This window comes from Stomoxys calcitrans, chromosome 3 (genome assembly GCF_963082655.1).
Source record: "Stomoxys calcitrans chromosome 3, idStoCalc2.1, whole genome shotgun sequence".
NCBI lineage: Eukaryota > Metazoa > Arthropoda > Insecta > Diptera > Muscidae > Stomoxys > Stomoxys calcitrans.
The window spans coordinates 122,285,565-122,304,098 of NC_081554.1; the positions used below are offsets into that span (position 1 = coordinate 122,285,565).

At 46.4% G+C, this 18,534-nt stretch overlaps 5 protein-coding genes across 5 annotated transcripts; 3 read left to right on the top strand and 2 right to left on the bottom strand.

The window, feature by feature from the left end:
* The first annotated feature begins 5,354 nt into the window (after positions 1 to 5,354).
* LOC131996429 (histone H1-like) lies at positions 5,355 to 6,035 on the top strand. Its single transcript, XM_059366120.1, has one exon. The coding sequence runs from the start codon at positions 5,355 to 5,357 to the stop codon at positions 6,033 to 6,035; it is 681 nt and encodes a 226-aa protein (XP_059222103.1).
* Positions 6,036 to 6,950: 915 nt separating this feature from the next.
* LOC131995805 (histone H2B.1/H2B.2) lies at positions 6,951 to 7,325 on the bottom strand. Its single transcript, XM_059364928.1, has one exon. The coding sequence runs from the start codon at positions 7,323 to 7,325 to the stop codon at positions 6,951 to 6,953; it is 375 nt and encodes a 124-aa protein (XP_059220911.1).
* Positions 7,326 to 7,593: 268 nt separating this feature from the next.
* LOC131995804 (histone H2A) lies at positions 7,594 to 7,968 on the top strand. The gene has a single exon (XM_059364927.1). The coding sequence runs from the start codon at positions 7,594 to 7,596 to the stop codon at positions 7,966 to 7,968; it is 375 nt and encodes a 124-aa protein (XP_059220910.1).
* Positions 7,969 to 8,980: 1,012 nt separating this feature from the next.
* On the bottom strand, positions 8,981 to 9,304 carry LOC131995806 (histone H4). The gene has a single exon (XM_059364929.1). The coding sequence runs from the start codon at positions 9,290 to 9,292 to the stop codon at positions 8,981 to 8,983; it is 312 nt and encodes a 103-aa protein (XP_059220912.1). The 5' UTR covers positions 9,293 to 9,304.
* A 7,817-nt stretch (positions 9,305 to 17,121) lies between these two features.
* LOC131996428 (histone H1-like) lies at positions 17,122 to 17,802 on the top strand. The gene has a single exon (XM_059366119.1). It carries the CDS (start codon positions 17,122 to 17,124, stop codon positions 17,800 to 17,802), a length of 681 nt encoding a protein of 226 aa, XP_059222102.1.
* Positions 17,803 to 18,534: the final 732 nt, after the last annotated feature.

Sequence of the window (18,534 nt, forward strand, 5' to 3'; positions counted from 1 at the left end):
ATTAGGTTTTACCGTGGGCTTTCCCAACGATTAGCGAATTGGATACCTGCGGTCAGTTTGGCAGCCGTCAACAACAACAGCAGATATCGTGACTGAGTGCGCAAAGCCTATGGTGCCATGTCAGTTCGAAGGAAAATTACTTCCGATGAAGATTCCGACGGACCGTCGAAGAGCGCGCCAGATAAAAAAGCAACGACAATGCTGGACGTCGTTACTATCAATAGGACCGAATACCAGTCCCTGGTAGATTTGGTCGAAAGTCAGCGACAAGAGCAACAACGTCTATTGGCGCTTGTTAAAGAGCTTGGCCACCAAGTCCAAGAGCTCGGGAACAAGGAGTTCAGCTATAAACGCTTGCTGGGCTCCTTGCAGAAACAGCTGGCAGAGGTCAAGGGACCTAATGCCAACAATGGCACAATGGATGCCATGGATATGGAGACTGCTGACACACCGCCAGTGCAGCAGCCCGTGGTCATAAAGCCGATGCCCGGGAAGATCAATGTTGTGAGTGCAGCGCCGGCCTCACACGTGGTGGTACCGAAGAAGCCGGCCAAGACGATATTGAGCGATGGACCTCCTAGCACCCCAGCTGTGGCAGCACCATCAACAACTGCAGTTCCATCAACATCATCAGCTGCAGCATCATCGTTTAAAACAACAATGGCAGATGACCTGCCATCTACATCAGCAGCAGCAGCAGCAAAGGCCGCATCTACTGTGGATAAGAAGATTGCTACCCAACCGGATGGCAAGACGAAGAAAAAAACAAAGAGGGCAAGGGCAAGGGTTGTGGCCGTTTACTCGGGCAATCGGTCCATTCCCCTCAAATCAGCATCAGCATCTGCACCAGCCCCACCTACCCCACCCGCTCCAACCCCACCCGCTCCAACGGATCAGAGACCAGGTAAGTCCTCAATTCCGGTGATCTCGGTGGTAGGGGTGAATGTCAAGGGGTTCGCAGATGACGTTAGGGCCTTGCTGGGACACGACAAGTATACGTTGTCGCTGGTTGGCAGGAATGGGGTGAACCTTCGGATCTTGTCCATGGACGAGCATGCGAAGGTTCTCTCCATGATTAGGGAAAAGGGGATCGCTTCGTTCACCTACTCTCCCAAGGGACAGACCGCACGCTCCGTCGTGCTCGAGGGTCTGTCGTCGTCTTATGATGAGGAAGATGTCCGGGCTGGGCTACGTGGTCTGCCACTAAGCCTGGACATCAGACGAGTTGTGAGGTTAGGGGGGAATAAGTGGCTTATCCACTTGGCCAGAGGACCCGACGTTGACGGACTCTTCGAGGTTAGAAGGTTTCTCAGCTGTAGGGTCTTGTTTAGGAAGGACGTGAAGGTCGGGGTCTCGCAGTGTTTCAACTGCCAGAGGTTCGGCCATGTTTCCACCAACTGCGGCATGCCATTCCGGTGCGTCAAATGTGGTGGCGAACATGGCCCTGGGAAGTGCGCCATTCCGAAGGGGGTCTCACAACCCCGTTCGATAAAGGTGCAGGACCCTACCACTGGAGTTGTGACGGTGCGTCCTGAGTTTGCGTTGAGGTGCGTCAATTGCGGTGTTGACGGCCACGCTGCGAGCGCGAAGAACTGCCCTAAGAGGCAGGCTCTTCTGGCCCAGCGGGCACTGATGAAGTCTGGTGCTTCATCTACGCCTGCTGCAACGGCTGCTTCGGCGGCTCCGGTTGGACGCTACGCCCAACGGGGTGTCTCCTATGCTGCTGTGGCCACGGTTCGCACTGCGCCTGTTGTGGCACCGGCCCCTGTTCGTCCCGCACTTGCTGCGGTGCCGAATGGGGCTGGTTCTGCCGCCGCATCCGCTGCTGGTCTATTCGCCTCGTTTGACGCGAAGTGCAGGGATGCTTTCGGTAAGGACTTCCTTACTTGCGCAGCCGTCCTGCGTCAGCGATCTGCTGACATCAGGACGATGGTAGAGGTAGGCGACATTTGTGGAGCCATGATGTCGGTAGTTGACTCTCTCTGCGATGTCTAGAGATCTGAGAGTAGTATTTGTTAATGCCAATTCAGTCGTTTCTAGGCTGAAGAGACATTATCTTAGACTATTCTTGGATAGACACAGCCCTGACGTCATGCTTGTGGCCGAGCATAAGCTGAACGCGGGGCATCGCTTTGAGATGGAAGGGTATATTGTCTTTGCCCAGTACAGACGGGACCGCGTGGGTGGCGGAACGGCTGTGTTGGTCAGGGACAATATCAGGTGTGATAGGGTCCAGTTGGACTTAGGGGTTCTCGAGGGGACCTGTGTCAGGATACACAGAGAGGGCGGAAGGCCGCTCTGTGTGGTTTCCCTCTACTGCGCACCGGCCAATGACTTTGATGTATCTTCCCTAGATGCGTTGGGGTCATTGGCTGCGGGCTGTGAGGTCCTGGTCGGCGCTGACCTGAATGCCAGGCACGTCGAGTGGGGCGGCGGCTCTACTTGCGGCAGAGGGAGATTGGTACGCGAGTTTTTGCTCCGGTGTCCCGATCTGGACGTTGTTCCGACGGACGGACCAACCAGGTTCGGTAGGGGGTCAGCCTCCTACATCGATATCTGTTTGGCATCGCCCGGCGTTGCAGTGTCCGGTACGCGTGGTAGGATGATCGGCACTCTGGACTATGAGTCTGATCATAGGGCCTTGGAGATCCATGTCTCCGGTGTTCGCCCGGATACGAGGGAGCCTGCTTTGGTCTATGACTACGCTAGGATGGACCGACACAGGTTCCACAGGGTTCTTGCCGACAATCTGGGTGAATGTTCTCTGCCGGTGGACCGAAATGTCACATGCGAGGAGATCGATGCGTGCATTGATTCCCTGAGTGGGGCACTTCGTGATGCCATGGAGTCCTCCACACCAAGGGTACGCCCTAGGCGTGGTGACTCTCGGAGACTTTCCCCGGAGGTTGTGGAACTGTTCCGGACGAAGAAAAGGCTTAGGCGCGCTCTTCATAGAACCACGGATCCTTTCCGGTACGACTTGTATAGGATGGAGATCCGGGATTTGGACCGTATCTTGCGTGATGAGATACGACGGTACGATGAGGAGCGCCAAGCTCGTCATCTGGCGAGTGTAAGGGTGGACGATAGGGTTTACTCTAAGGTTAGGGCCGCTGCCGGCATTAAGAAAAGGGTTCCGATCCCTGATCTTGTCCGGGCGGACGGGTCTGTCGTCTCGGATGACCGTCTCAAGGCGGACATACTGGCGGATCATGTCCAGGGTGACGTATCGGAGATGGCCGGGAGGGGACTTCCTATAGACGGGTTGGTCAGAGACGAGGTTTCGTCGCTGGTCGGCGGTGTCCCTCTGGTGGAATTTTCTGCGGCTCTGGCCGCTGATGGCTCCGCTGGAGGAGGCTCTGTGGACTGGCGCAGGGGCCGATTTGTTTCAGCCGACGCGGTGGGAGATGCCCTTCGGGCTAGGCGTAATCGTAGATCCTGCGGTTTGGACGGCGTTCCTGACATCGTCCTTAAGAGGACGGACAGGAGGGCCTGGGGTGTCATCGCGGTCCTATTTAATCATTGCCTTAATTTGGGTTATTTCCCGGCGTCTTGGAAGGAGGCCATTACGGTCCCCATCCTTAAGCCGGGGAAGGACCCATCCAGGGGTGATGCTTACAGACCGATCAGCTTGCTCCCTTCGTTGGGCAAGCTCTTTGAGTTTTTCATGCTTGAGGGCATCAGGGAAACTCTCGATGACAGGGCGATCCTGCCTGACTGCCAGTTCGGTTTCAGGCGGGGTCTCTCCACCTCTCATGCCCTGACTGTATTCGGGGACCATGTTTCTAGGGGGCTCAACCGGCGACACGTCACGATTGCCGTGAGCCTTGATTTCTCCAGGGCGTTTGATAGCGTATGGCATGATGCTATCATATACAAGATGAGGATCCTGGGTTTTGACACGAACCTCTGCCGATTGGTCACAGATTTCCTTGGTGGCAGAACTTTCAGGATCCGGGTAGGCGAGACTTTGTCGGGTAGTAGAGACGTGCGAACCGGGGTACCCCAGGGGTCTCTCCTGGGCCCGATTTTGTACAACATCTTTGTGTCTGACATTCCGGAACCACCCGCTGGCGACCTGCTCCTTGCTTACGCCGATGACATTCTCATTGCGGCATCGGGACCAGACGCTGCGGTTGTGGATGCCAGAGTGAACCATTACTTGGAGGAGCTCTCTGTCTATTTTGACAGATGGAGGCTGAAGCTTAATGTTGACAAATGCGAGGGCATGATCTTCAAGGGAAAGAGGCGGAACTTGTACCCCCGTTCACGGGCGTACGAACCCGCTCTTGCCATTGGAGGTCAGGCCATCGCCACTCGCGACAGCATTAAATATCTAGGCGTTGTCTTCCAGGAAAGGTTCACCTTTGTTAGACACATTGATTATCTGCTCAACAAGGTCAAAGCGGTCTTCTTCTCCTACCTGAGGGTCTTTAGAACCTCAGGGGGTCTCAGTAGGCGTGTGAAGCTGCTGATCTATAAACAGATCATCAGGCCTATCACCGCCTACGCCTTTCCGGTATGGTTCGACATCACGTCCAACCAAATGGAAAGGTTGAGGATCTGGGAGAGGAGGATCCTCGTCTCTTGTCTGGGCCTCAGACCTGCTATGGGCCCTGATGGGGTGATGCGACGGCCATCCTGTGAGATGGTCTACTCCATGGCAGGTCTTGAGAGGATCGATGTGTTCCTTGTCAGGTGCGCGTTGGGTTTCTTGGAGAAGGCGTCCACTGTGGACAATGGTTTGGTGAGGGGATGTCTTCAGGGCGGCATAAGTCCTGGACGTTTGTTGGAAGTGCCACACCGGCCGCCGGTGTGCCTTGCGGATTTGGAGGAACAGGGCCTGCTTTCTAGGGATGGCAGACTCCTGTTCTATAATAGGAGGTTCGGATCCACCGGTATTGAGGACCTGGTCTACAACACTGCCCAGTAGGCAGTCTTCTGCGGGGGCATTGGGCTCCTGAATGTGTATATAGTATATAATATTTAATCTATAAGTGTCATTATTTTATCTTAGTTTATAAGTATTATTGGATATTAACTTTCCTTCCAGGTACTATGGTTAAAGAATAAAGTAATAGTTATGTGCTATGGCTGCGCCTCTGCACCTCTTTCGAATAGAGAATATATTTAGATAAGTAATAATATTTTACGCTAAATTTATACGTATATAGACAACATAACTTTAAGAATGTTCCTAATTGTCCTAACGATAAGTGTTTTGAAAATTAATAAATCAGCCAAAGGCGTCTAAAGGTTGAAACCATATTTTCAACCAATCAGCGTACACCAGTAGTGAGTGTATATTTACAAAGTGTTAAAGTGTGTTTAAAAAGAAAAATATAAGTGAAATCATGTCTGACGCCGCCGTTGTTGAAGCCACCGCATCTCCAGTCGCCGCTGTTGAGAAAAAGGCACCTAAGAAAGCCGCTGCCAAGGCAAAGAAACCCTCTGCTGCCCCAAGCCATCCACCAACCCAACAAATGGTCGATGCTGCCATCAAAACATTGAAAGAACGTGGTGGTTCCTCATTGCCTGCCATCAAGAAATACTTGGCCAGCACATACAAAGTTGATGCTGTAAAATTGGCCCCATTCATCAAGAAGTACTTGAAGAGCGCTGTTGCTAGTGGAAAATTGATCCAAACTAAAGGTAAGGGTGCCTCCGGTTCATTCAAATTGTCCCCATCTGCCTCGAAGGAACCTAAAGCAAAGAGCGCTGAAAAGAAGAAGAAGGTCCCAGCCGGTGATAAGAAAAAGAAGGCAGCAGCACCCAAAAAGGCAGCCGGTGAAAAGAAAGCCGCTGCAAAGAAGCCTTCCGCTGCTAAAAAGACCGCCGAGAAGAAGAAGACCGAAAAGGCCAAGGCTAAAACTGCCAAAAAGACAGGTACAGTTAAAGCTAAACCCGCAAAAACAGCCGCCAAAGCATCAGCCACTAAACCAAAGGCACCCAAGGCAAAAACCACCGCTGCCAAGCCCAAAAAGGCTGCCGCAGCAAAGAAGCCAGCTGCCAAGAAGACCGCCGCTAAGAAGTAATTTTTCCATGCAAAATTACTTATCATGTCAAAATGATTATTTTCGATATTCGAAAGCAGTATATCTAACAGCCCTTTTCAGGGCTACAAAAAAATTTTTAAAAAGAGACCAAATTTAACTCAAACAATTTTTTAATTACCTAATAAATACTATGTTAATTTTAAGGGAAAAGCTAATCACAGCCCTTTTCGTAGCTGTAAAACATCTGTTGAAATCTTTTAATACCATTGTTACCTACTATGGGAATACATTACCCTTTAAGGAAATTTAAGTAATCACATGTTAAATGGGATTTTTTCCGCAACTGGATTAACTGTTTCACTTAGGGTCATAAACCAAAGCAATTACTAAGAACTATGAAAATCAGTTAATGTTAAAGAAAATCTCATTTAGCATACCTAACCAATAAGAGAGTGGCGTACAATATTCCCTTCAAAAATCGCACTTAGCATACCTATTTCATTCTTTACGAGCATACCTACCCATAGATCTCGCGTACAAACGCATAAGTCCACATATACATCTCTACACCATTTCACGCTAACATACTAGTATACATCCCTAAAAAATTTAGTATCAACACACACGCTCACATATACTCGAACATCAATACAACGTTGCATACCGAGTGTTTGAGCATAAGAGCAATATGTGTTGATCATATTACTGTAGATGTAGATGGTGCTAAGCAAGGAGGGCAATATTAGAGTATGGGTAGTATACATATTTTATTTTAAAAAAGTAATAAGGGCAATGTGAGGGTGAGTGGTAGATATATTTTTTCTTTAAATTTGTAAATATAAATTAATTTTAGTTGAATAACGAATTAAGTCTCTTTTTTAATTTATTTTGTGGCCCTGAAAAGGGCCTTTGATGTTGTAGGGAAAATATTGTACGACGAAATAAGTATGCCATTTACTTGGAGCTGGTGTACTTAGTAACGGCTTTGGTACCTTCACTGACAGCGTGCTTAGCCAACTCACCGGGCAATAATAGACGGACGGCAGTTTGGATTTCCCGACTGGTGATGGTGGAACGCTTGTTGTAGTGAGCCAAACGGGAGGCTTCGGCGGCGATACGTTCAAAGATATCGTTGACGAAACTGTTCATGATGCTCATGGCCTTTGAGGAGATACCAGTATCGGGATGGACTTGCTTCAACACTTTGTAAATGTAGATAGCATAACTCTCCTTACGCTTGGTGCGTCTCTTGGTCTTGTCACCCTTAGTGATGTTCTTTTGGGCTTTGCCGGCCTTCTTTGCTGCTTTACCACTGGCTTTTGGAGGCATTTTCACTTGGTTTTTTTTTTAAGTCACACAAACACTTTTAACACTGTTCACGATTTTGTGTGTTTGATGGCTTACTCGGAATATTTAAACCATTTCATGCACAAGATATTCAGGTAGACGAAAACAGTCGCTATGTTTACGAAAACAACCCTCTAAAATTAGCTACACGTTGGATCCGAAAGTATAAATACTGCAGTTCATGCTGCGAACTAATATCATTTGTGTTTCAGTGCTAAGTGAAGTGAATTAAAAAAAAAAATAACTAAAAATGTCTGGTCGTGGTAAAGGTGGCAAAGTTAAGGGAAAGGCAAAGTCCCGTTCCAACCGTGCTGGTCTTCAATTCCCCGTCGGTCGTATCCATCGTTTGTTGCGCAAAGGCAACTATGCTGAACGTGTTGGTGCCGGAGCTCCAGTTTACTTGGCTGCTGTCATGGAGTATTTGGCCGCTGAAGTTCTTGAATTGGCTGGCAACGCTGCTCGTGACAACAAGAAGACAAGAATTATCCCCCGTCACTTGCAATTGGCTATCCGTAATGACGAAGAATTGAACAAATTGCTGTCCGGTGTCACCATTGCTCAAGGTGGTGTATTGCCAAACATCCAAGCTGTTCTCTTGCCCAAGAAGACCGAAAAGAAGGCTTAAATTATCTACGAGCATCAAAGAAAAAATGTAAATACAGGCCATCGTATAAATCAACAACAATCCGTCCTTTTCAGGACGACAAAAATTTTTTTAAAAGAGAAAAAACTATATCAAACCTTATTTTATCAAGAAAATTTACTTAAAAAATAGTTTTAAATAATAAATAAAATTTTAATTGTAGTTAAATTTAAAAAATATTTTTTGGTCGATTTTTTTTTTCAGTGGATTTGGTAATTTGCTAGCAATTTCGTTATTCGAAATTTCCTTAAACAATCCTGTTTTAGGCGTAAATACAAAAAAATCTGCCATCTATTGTTTATAGGTAAACATTTTCAAATATGTTTACATCTTATCGACTATTGCAGGTCTTTTAATATACATGTCATAATTATCAGTTATCAATTATCATGCATCAACATTTCGCCTATTTGCATACATTAACATAATAAGAATTTAGTTTTATCGACCCTACTCAAGATTATCGGCATTTAATAGGATCAATGTTACCATTAGGGTACTGTAAAAACTATTTATTTTACATTTGAATATCACATGGTAATCATTGTTCATTTTCTGATGCTGAAAAAAATTGGCATATGTAATAACAAAACATCGAAACGAAGTATCTACGATCGTCCCTCTTCGTACATTTGTGACAAAGTTAGCAGCTCCAAGCAAAGGAAACATTTAATGGTAGTATATGCGTGCATTTTGGTATCTGTGTGTATGTATGCTTTTTAGTGTTGTATACCATCGTTTCATCGTATTGTTCTAATGGCGTCGGTTTTAGTTTCGTCATGTATGTATGTATATTATAGAAGCTACATTTTGGCCGACGGCAAATTGAAAAATGGTAATATTTATTTTCAAATAAATTTTATGTATTTTTTTTTAGTAAAAATTTATAACAAGATATATCTCTTTTTAAATATGTTTTGTGGTCCTGAAAAGGACCGATTGTTTTAGTTTTAAAGTTCTTAAAATTTTCTCCAAAATAGCGTCAAGATAATGTTTAACCGCCGAAACCGTACAAAGTGCGGCCTTGTCTCTTCAAAGCGTAGACGACATCCATAGCGGTGACGGTTTTACGCTTAGCGTGTTCAGTGTAGGTGACAGCATCACGAATAACGTTTTCCAAAAACACCTTCAGGACACCACGGGTTTCTTCGTAAATCAATCCAGAGATACGCTTTACACCGCCACGACGAGCCAAACGTCTGATTGCAGGCTTGGTGATACCTTGGATGTTATCACGCAACACTTTACGATGACGTTTAGCGCCACCTTTTCCCAAGCCTTTGCCACCTTTACCACGACCAGTCATTTTTTCACTTTTTAAATTAAATTCACTTCACAAGTTATGCACAAGAACTAATACTTACCATGCTGCGATACCTCATATTTATACAAAATCCGCTCTGAATTTACTACATACACATACGCTTCGATCTATCTTCGGGGTTGTTCGTATACACTTCGTGTGTACAGATACAAATGTTGAAGCATATACGCAGCACACACCCTTATTGGAAACTGTAGCCCGCCAAATTTTTTCTATAAATATCGGGAATCGCTCCGTAAGGCAACTATTACAGTGTTAACAGTGTTTGTGTGCATATCGTGAAGTGAACTAAAAACCTCTAGTGAAAAATGGCTCGTACTAAGCAAACTGCCCGTAAATCTACTGGTGGCAAAGCCCCTCGTAAGCAATTGGCTACCAAAGCTGCTCGTAAGAGCGCACCAGCCACCGGTGGTGTTAAGAAGCCACATCGTTTCCGCCCTGGTACCGTTGCTTTGCGTGAAATCCGTCGCTACCAGAAGAGTACTGAGTTCTTGATCCGCAAATTGCCTTTCCAACGTTTGGTTCGTGAAATTGCCCAAGATTTCAAGACTGACTTGCGTTTCCAGAGCTCTGCTGTCATGGCCTTGCAAGAAGCTAGCGAAGCCTACTTGGTCGGTCTCTTCGAAGATACCAACTTGTGTGCCATCCATGCCAAGCGTGTCACCATCATGCCCAAGGATATCCAATTGGCCAGACGTATTCGTGGAGAACGTGCTTAAATTATTGACATTTTAAAAGCCAACTTTTTTTTACAAAAACAATCGGTCCTTTTCAGGACCACAATATTTTTATAAAAAAGAGAAAAAAATTTATTCAAAACTTACACCTTTTTATTTTTATTAAAATAAATAAATATAGTCTTTTTTTGGGGATGGAAAAATACACTATTTATATTAAAAAAATTTTTTTCTTTTCTATGCGTTTTACTTTTGGTAATATTGGGTTTCAAAACATGGAGCGAAATCAAAAACTTTTTTTTAAAAAAAAATTATTTAATTTACTTTTTATGTTAAATTGAAAATTTTTATTTTCTATTAGCAACAGTATATTTGCTGTTATTCTTTTTGCAAAATTTGATTTTTCGTAGTAGCTACATAACAAGAATGAATGAAGATAAAAACAGGCAGGCCAATACATTCGAGAGAATTTTAACCTTAAATAGATAATTTAGATACATTGAATATAAATTTTTTCTGTATTTTTTATTATTTTTAAACAAATGATATTTTTTGCTATTCTAAAAACTGTTTTAAAAAGAATAAAATAGTATTTTAATATTTTAAATTATTAAAGGGAAATAGATTTCGTTCGGTATGCAACTGTTCTACATTTGCTTGCTTAGACAAGGGCATTTTTGAATTTGTGTTTAATTTCCAAAAAAAAATTATATATTTTTTTAAATTTGTGATTGCAACAATACATTGTTTAGAATTTACATTTTTAAATTTTTTATTTAGTTTCAAGTCCACTTTATATAGAAAAAAATATTTTATAATAAATGCAATAGAGCTCACCGCACATTTTGCATAGCCAACGACGTTGGTATAACATAGCATCGTAATATTTTAGACTTTTCGTAACAAACGTACACTTTTTACAAATTATGTAACATTTTAATAGAAATCTATCATTTCTATAATATTTTATGATAAAATTTTCCTAAAACATTTTTACATTAGAGCTTTCAAATTAATTTGCAGAAAAACTTTTATTCATGGAAAATACGCCAATATGGTGAATTCAACTGTCATAGACTACATAATAAAATCGATTATTTCACTATGAAAATCATCCAAATTTTCACTTTTTTTTACACTTCTTTCAAGAAAACATATCAAGATTCCATACTAAATTTTTATAAAAACCAATTTTCAATAAAAATTGGAAAATTTTTATAATTTAGTTACAATTTTATCATAACATTTTTATAAACTTTCAACTCAAACCCTTATAACTCGGTAACGCTTAAAGATAATTAACTCGGATTTTCTTTAATGATTAGCTGGATATCTCTACTAGAAGAATTGTATAAAAAATAAAAAGAAATTGTTACTATCTCATCGTAAAATGAATAATTCTGTGAAAACTTTTGTAAAAATTTTTATTCGCTTCCACACAACGTTTCGCAAAATTTCGTAGTTGACTACTATGTACTTCTCATAATTTCGATGTACCCAGCCATCACTAGTCTAAAGGTTGAAACCATATTTTCAACCAATCAGCGTACACCAGTAGTGAGTGTATATTTACAAAGTGTTAAAGTGTGTTTAAAAAGAAAAATATAAGTGAAGTTATACCTGCCAGCGGCTTCTCGTTATTCACGTGCCGAGGGCAGGTAACATCGATTCATCTTTGGCCTGGCGTAGCCTGGATGCAGCGGAAGAAAAGAGTCAAGGCATCAACCCTTTGCCAAGACTACAACAACAACAACAGCAAGCCACGGTAATAACATCGCTATTAGGTTTTACCGTGGGTTTTCCCAACGATTAGCGAATTGGATACCTGCGGTCAGTTTGGCAGCCGTCAACAACAACAGCAGATATTGTGACTGAGTGCGCAAAGCCTATGGTGCCATGTCAATTCGAAGGAAAATTACCTCCGATGAAGATTCCGACGGACCGTCGAAGAGCGCGCCAGATAAAAAAGCAACGACAATGCTGGACGTCGTTACAATCAATAGGACCGAATACCAGTCCCTGGTAGATTTGGTCGAAAGTCAGCGACAAGAGCAACAACGTCTATTGGCGCTTGTTAAAGAGCTTGGCCACCAAGTCCAAGAGCTCGGGAACAAGGAGTTCAGCTATAAACGCTTGCTGGGCTCCTTGCAGAGACAGCTGGCAGAGGTCAAGGGACCTAATGCCAACAATGGCACAATGGATGCCATGGATATGGAGACTGCTGACACACCGCCAGTGCAGCAGCCCGTGGTCATAAAGCCGATGCCCGGGAAGATCAATGTTGTGAGTGCAGCGCCGGCCTCACACGTGGTGGTACCGAAGAAGCCGGCCAAGACGATATTGAGCGATGGACCTCCTGGCACCCCAGCTGTGGCAGCACCATCAACAACTGCAGTTCCATCAACATCATCAGCTGCAGCATCATCGTTTAAAACAACAATGGCAGATGACCTGCCATCTACATCAGCAGCAGCAGCAGCAAAGGCCGCATCTACTGTGGATAAGAAGATTGCTACCCAACCGGATGGCAAGACGAAGAAAAAAACAAAGAGGGCAAGGGCAAGGGTTGTGGCCGTTTACTCGGGCAATCGGTCCATTCCCCTCAAATCAGCATCAGCATCTGCACCAGCCCCACCTACCCCACCCGCTCCAACCCCACCCGCTCCAACGGATCAGAGACCAGGTAAGTCCTCAATTCCGGTGATCTCGGTGGTAGGGGTGAATGTCAAGGGGTTCGCAGATGACGTTAGGGCCTTGCTGGGACACGACAAGTATACGTTGTCGCTGGTTGGCAGGAATGGGGTGAACCTTCGGATCTTGTCCATGGACGAGCATGCGAAGGTTCTCTCCATGATTAGGGAAAAGGGGATCGCTTCGTTCACCTACTCTCCCAAGGGACAGACCGCACGCTCCGTCGTGCTCGAGGGTCTGTCGTCGTCTTATGATGAGGAAGATGTCCGGGCTGGGCTACGTGGTCTGCCACTAAGCCTGGACATCAGACGAGTTGTGAGGTTAGGGGGGAATAAGTGGCTTATCCACTTGGCCAGAGGACCCGACGTTGACGGACTCTTCGAGGTTAGAAGGTTTCTCAGCTGTAGGGTCTTGTTTAGGAAGGACGTGAAGGTCGGGGTCTCGCAGTGTTTCAACTGCCAGAGGTTCGGCCATGTTTCCACCAACTGCGGCATGCCATTCCGGTGCGTCAAATGTGGTGGCGAACATGGCCCTGGGAAGTGCGCCATTCCGAAGGGGGTCTCACAACCCCGTTCGATAAAGGTGCAGGACCCTACCACTGGAGTTGTGACGGTGCGTCCTGAGTTTGCGTTGAGGTGCGTCAATTGTGGTGTTGACGGCCACGCTGCGAGCGCGAAGAACTGCCCTAAGAGGCAGGCTCTTCTGGCCCAGCGGGCACTGATGAAGTCTGGTGCTTCATCTACGCCTGCTGCAACGGCTGCTTCGGCGGCTCCGGTTGGACGCTACGCCCAACGGGGTGTCTCCTATGCTGCTGTGGCCACGGTTCGCACTGCGCCTGTTGTGGCACCGGCCCCTGTTCGTCCCGCACTTGCTGCGGTGCCGAATGGGGCTGGTTCTGCCGCCGCATCCGCTGCTGGTCTATTCGCCTCGTTTGACGCGAAGTGCAGGGATGCTTTCGGTAAGGACTTCCTTACCTGCGCAGCCGTCCTGCGTCAGCGATCTGCTGACATCAGGACGATGGTAGAGGTAGGCGACATTTGTGGGGCCATGATGTCGGTAGTTGACTCTCTCTGCGATGTCTAGAGATCTGAGAGTAGTATTTGTTAATGCCAATTCAGTCGTTTCTAGGCTGAAGAGACATTATCTTAGACTATTCTTGGATAGACACAGCCCTGACGTCATGCTTGTGGCCGAGCATAAGCTGAACGCGGGGCATCGCTTTGAGATGGAAGGGTATATTGTCTTTGCCCAGTACAGACGGAACCGCGTGGGTGGCGGAACGGCTGTGTTGGTCAGGGACAATATCAGGTGTGATAGGGTCCAGTTGGACTTAGGGGTTCTCGAGGGGTCCTGTGTCAGGATACACAGAGAGGGCGGAAGGCCGCTCTGTGTGGTTTCCCTCTACTGCGCACCGGCCAATGACTTTGATGTATCTTCCCTAGATGCGCTGGGGTCATTGGCTGCGGGCTGTGAGGTCCTGGTCGGCGCTGACCTGAATGCCAGGCACGTCGAGTGGGGCGGCGGCTCTACTTGCGGCAGAGGGAGATTGGTACGCGAGTTTTTGCTCCGGTGTCCCGATCTGGACGTTGTTCCGACGGACGGACCAACCAGGTTCGGTAGGGGGTCAGCCTCCTACATCGATATCTGTTTGGCATCGCCCGGCGTTGCAGTGTCCGGTACGCGTGGTAGGATGATCGGCACTCTGGACTATGAGTCTGATCATAGGGCCTTGGAGATCCTTGTCTCCGGTATTCGCCCGGATACGAGGGAGCCTGCTTTGGTCTATGACTACGCTAGGATGGACCGACACAGGTTCCACAGGGTTCTTGCCAACAATCTGGGTGAATGTTCTCTGCCGGTGGACCGAAATGTCACATGCGAGGAGATCGATGCGTGCATTGATTCCCTGAGTGGGGCACTTCGTGATGCCATGGAGTCCTCCACACCAAGGGTACGCCCTAGGCGTGGTGACTCTCGGAGACTTTCCCCGGAGGTTGTGGAACTGTTCCGGACGAAGAAAAGGCTTAGGCGCGCTCTTCATAGGACCACGGATCCTTTCCGGTACGACTTGTATAGGATGGAGATCCGGGATTTGGACCGTATCTTGCGTGATGAGATACGACGGTACGATGAGGAGCGCCAAGCTCGTCATCTGGCGAGTGTAAGGGTGGACGATAGGGTTTACTCTAAGGTTAGGGCCGCTGCCGGCATTAAGAAAAGGGTTCCGATCCCTGATCTTGTCCGGGCGGACGGGTCTGTCGTCTCGGATGACCGTCTCAAGGCGGACATACTGGCGGATCATGTCCAGGGTGACGTGTCGGAGATGGACGGGAGGGGACTTCCTATAGACGGGTTGGTCAGAGACGAGGTTTCGTCGCTGGTCGGCGGTGTCCCTCTGGTGGAATTTTCTGCAGCTCTGGCCGCTGATGGCTCCCCTGGAGGAGGCTCTGTGGACTGGCGCAGGGGCCGATTTGTTTCAGCCGACGCGGTGGGAGATGCCCTTCGGGCTAGGCGTAATCGTAGATCCTGCGGTTTGGACGGCGTTCCTGACATCGTCCTTAAGAGGACGGACAGGAGGGCCTGGGGTGTCATCGCGGTCCTATTTAATCATTGCCTTAATTTGGGTTATTTCCCGGCGTCTTGGAAGGAGGCCATTACGGTCCCCATCCTTAAGCCGGGGAAGGACCCATCCAGGGGTGATGCTTACAGACCGATCAGCTTGCTCCCTTCGTTGGGCAAGCTCTTTGAGTTTTTCATGCTTGAGGGCATCAGGGAAACTCTCGATGACAGGGCGATCCTGCCTGACTGCCAGTTCGGTTTCAGGCGGGGTCTCTCCACCTCCCATGCCCTGACTGTATTCGGGGACCATGTTTCTAGGGGGCTCAACCGGCGACACGTCACGATTGCCGTGAGCCTTGATTTCTCCAGGGCGTTTGATGGCGTATGGCATGATGCTATCATATACAAGATGAGGATCCTGGGTTTTGACATGAACCTCTGCCGATTGGTCAGAGATTTCCTTGGTGGCAGAACTTTCAGGATCCGGGTAGGCGAGACTTTGTCGGGTAGTAGAGAAGTGCGAACCGGGGTACCCCAGGGGTCTCTCCTGGGCCCGATTTTGTACAACATCTTTGTGTCTGACATTCCGGAACCACCCGCTGGCGACCTGCTCCTTGCTTATGCCGATGACATTCTCATTGCGGCATCGGGACCAGACGCTGCGGTTGTGGACGCCAGAGTGAACCATTACTTGGAGGAGCTCTCTGTCTATTTTGACAGATGGAGGCTGAAGCTTAATGTTGACAAATGCGAGGGCATGATCTTCAAGGGTAAGAGGCAGAACTTGTACCCCCGTTCACGGGCGTACGAACCCGCTCTTGCCATTGGAGGTCAGGCCATCGCCACTCGCGACAGCATTAAGTATCTGGGCGTTGTCTTCCAGGAAAGGTTCACCTTTGTTAGACACATTGATTATCTGCTCAACAAGGTCAAAGGGGTCTTCTTCTCCTACCTGAGGGTCTTTAGAACCTCAGGGGGTCTCAGTAGGCGTGTGAAGCTGCTGATCTATAAACAGATCATCAGGCCTATCACCGCCTACGCCTTTCCGGTATGGTTCGACATCACGTCCAACCAAATGGAAAGGTTAAGGATCTGGGAGAGGAGGATCCTCGTCTCTTGTCTGGGCCTCAGACCTGCTATGGGCCCTGATGGGGTGATGCGACGGCCATCCTGTGAGATGGTCTACTCCATGGCAGGTCTTGAGAGGATCGATGTGTTCCTTGTCAGGTGCGCGTTGGGTTTCTTGGAGAAGGCGTCCACTGTGGACAATGGTTTGGTGAGGGGATGTCTTCAGGGCGGCATAAGTCCTGGACGTTTGTTGGAAGTGCCACACCGGCCGCCGGTGTGCCTTGCGGGTTTGGAGGAACAGGGCCTGCTTTTTAGGGATGGCAGACTCCTGTTCTATAATAGGAGGTTCGGATCCACCGGAGTTGAGGACCTGGTCTACAACACTGCCCAGTAGGCAGTCTTCTGCGGGGGCATTGGGCTCCTGGATGTGTATATAGTATATAATATTTAGTCTATAAGTGTCATTATTTTATCTTAGTTTATAAGTATTATTGGATATTAACTTTCCTTCCAGGTACTATGGTTAAAAGAATAAAGTAATAGTTATGTGCTATGGCTGCGCCTCTGCACCTCTTTCGAATAAAGAATATATTTAGATAAGTAATAATATTTTACGCTAAATTTATACGTATATAGACAACATAACTTTAAGAATGTTCCTAATTGTCCTAACGATAAGTGTTTTGAAAATTAATAAATCAGCCAAAGGCGTCTAAAGGTTGAAACCATATTTTCAACCAATCAGCGTACACCAGTAGTGAGTGTATATTTACAAAGTGTTAAAGTGTGTTTAAAAAGAAAAATATAAGTGAAATCATGTCTGACGCCGCCGTTGTTGAAGCCACCGCATCTCCAGTCGCCGCTGTTGAGAAAAAGGCACCTAAGAAAGCCGCTGCCAAGGCAAAGAAACCCTCTGCTGCCCCAAGCCATCCACCAACCCAACAAATGGTCGATGCTGCCATCAAAACATTGAAAGAACGTGGTGGTTCCTCATTGCCTGCCATCAAGAAATACTTGGCCAGCACATACAAAGTTGATGCTGTAAAATTGGCCCCATTCATCAAGAAGTACTTGAAGAGCGCTGTTGCTAGTGGAAAATTGATCCAAACTAAAGGTAAGGGTGCCTCCGGTTCATTCAAATTGTCCCCATCTGCCTCGAAGGAACCTAAAGCAAAGAGCGCTGAAAAGAAGAAGAAGGTCCCAGCCGGTGATAAGAAAAAGAAGGCAGCAGCACCCAAAAAGGCAGCCGGTGAAAAGAAAGCCGCTGCAAAGAAGCCTTCCGCTGCTAAAAAGACCGCCGAGAAGAAGAAGACCGAAAAGGCCAAGGCTAAAACTGCCAAAAAGACAGGTACAGTTAAAGCTAAACCCGCAAAAACAGCCGCCAAAGCATCAGCCACTAAACCAAAGGCACCCAAGGCAAAAACCACCGCTGCCAAGCCCAAAAAGGCTGCCGCAGCAAAGAAGCCAGCTGCCAAGAAGACCGCCGCTAAGAAGTAATTTTTCCATGCAAAATTACTTATCATGTCAAAATGATTATTTTCGATATTCGAAAGCAGTATATCTAACAGCCCTTTTCAGGGCTACAAAAAAATTTTTAAAAAGAGACCAAATTTAACTCAAACAATTTTTTAATTACCTAATAAATACTATGTTAATTTTAAGGGAAAAGCTAATCACAGCCCTTTTCGTAGCTGTAAAACATCTGTTGAAATCTTTTAATACCATTGTTACCTAATATGGGAATACATTACCCTTTAAGGAAATTTAAGTAATCACATGTTAAATGGGATTTTTTCCGCAACTGGATTAACTGTTTCACTTAGGGTCATAAACCAAAGCAATTACTAAGAACTATGAAAATCAGTTAATGTTAAAGAAAATCTCATTTAGCATACCTAACCAATAAGAGAGTGGCGTACAATATTCCCTTCAAAAATCGCACTTAGCATACCTATTTCATTCTTTACGAGCATACCTACCCATAGATCTCGCGTACAAACGCATAAGTCCACATATACATCTCTACACCATTTCACGCTAACATACTAGTATACATCCCTAAAAAATTTAGTATCAACACACACGCTCACATATACTCGAACATCAATACAACGTTGCATACCGAGTGTTTGAGCATAAGAGCAATATGTGTTGATCATTTTACTGTAGATGTAGATGGTGCTAAGCAAGGAGGGCAATATTAGAGTATGGGTAGTATACATATTTTAT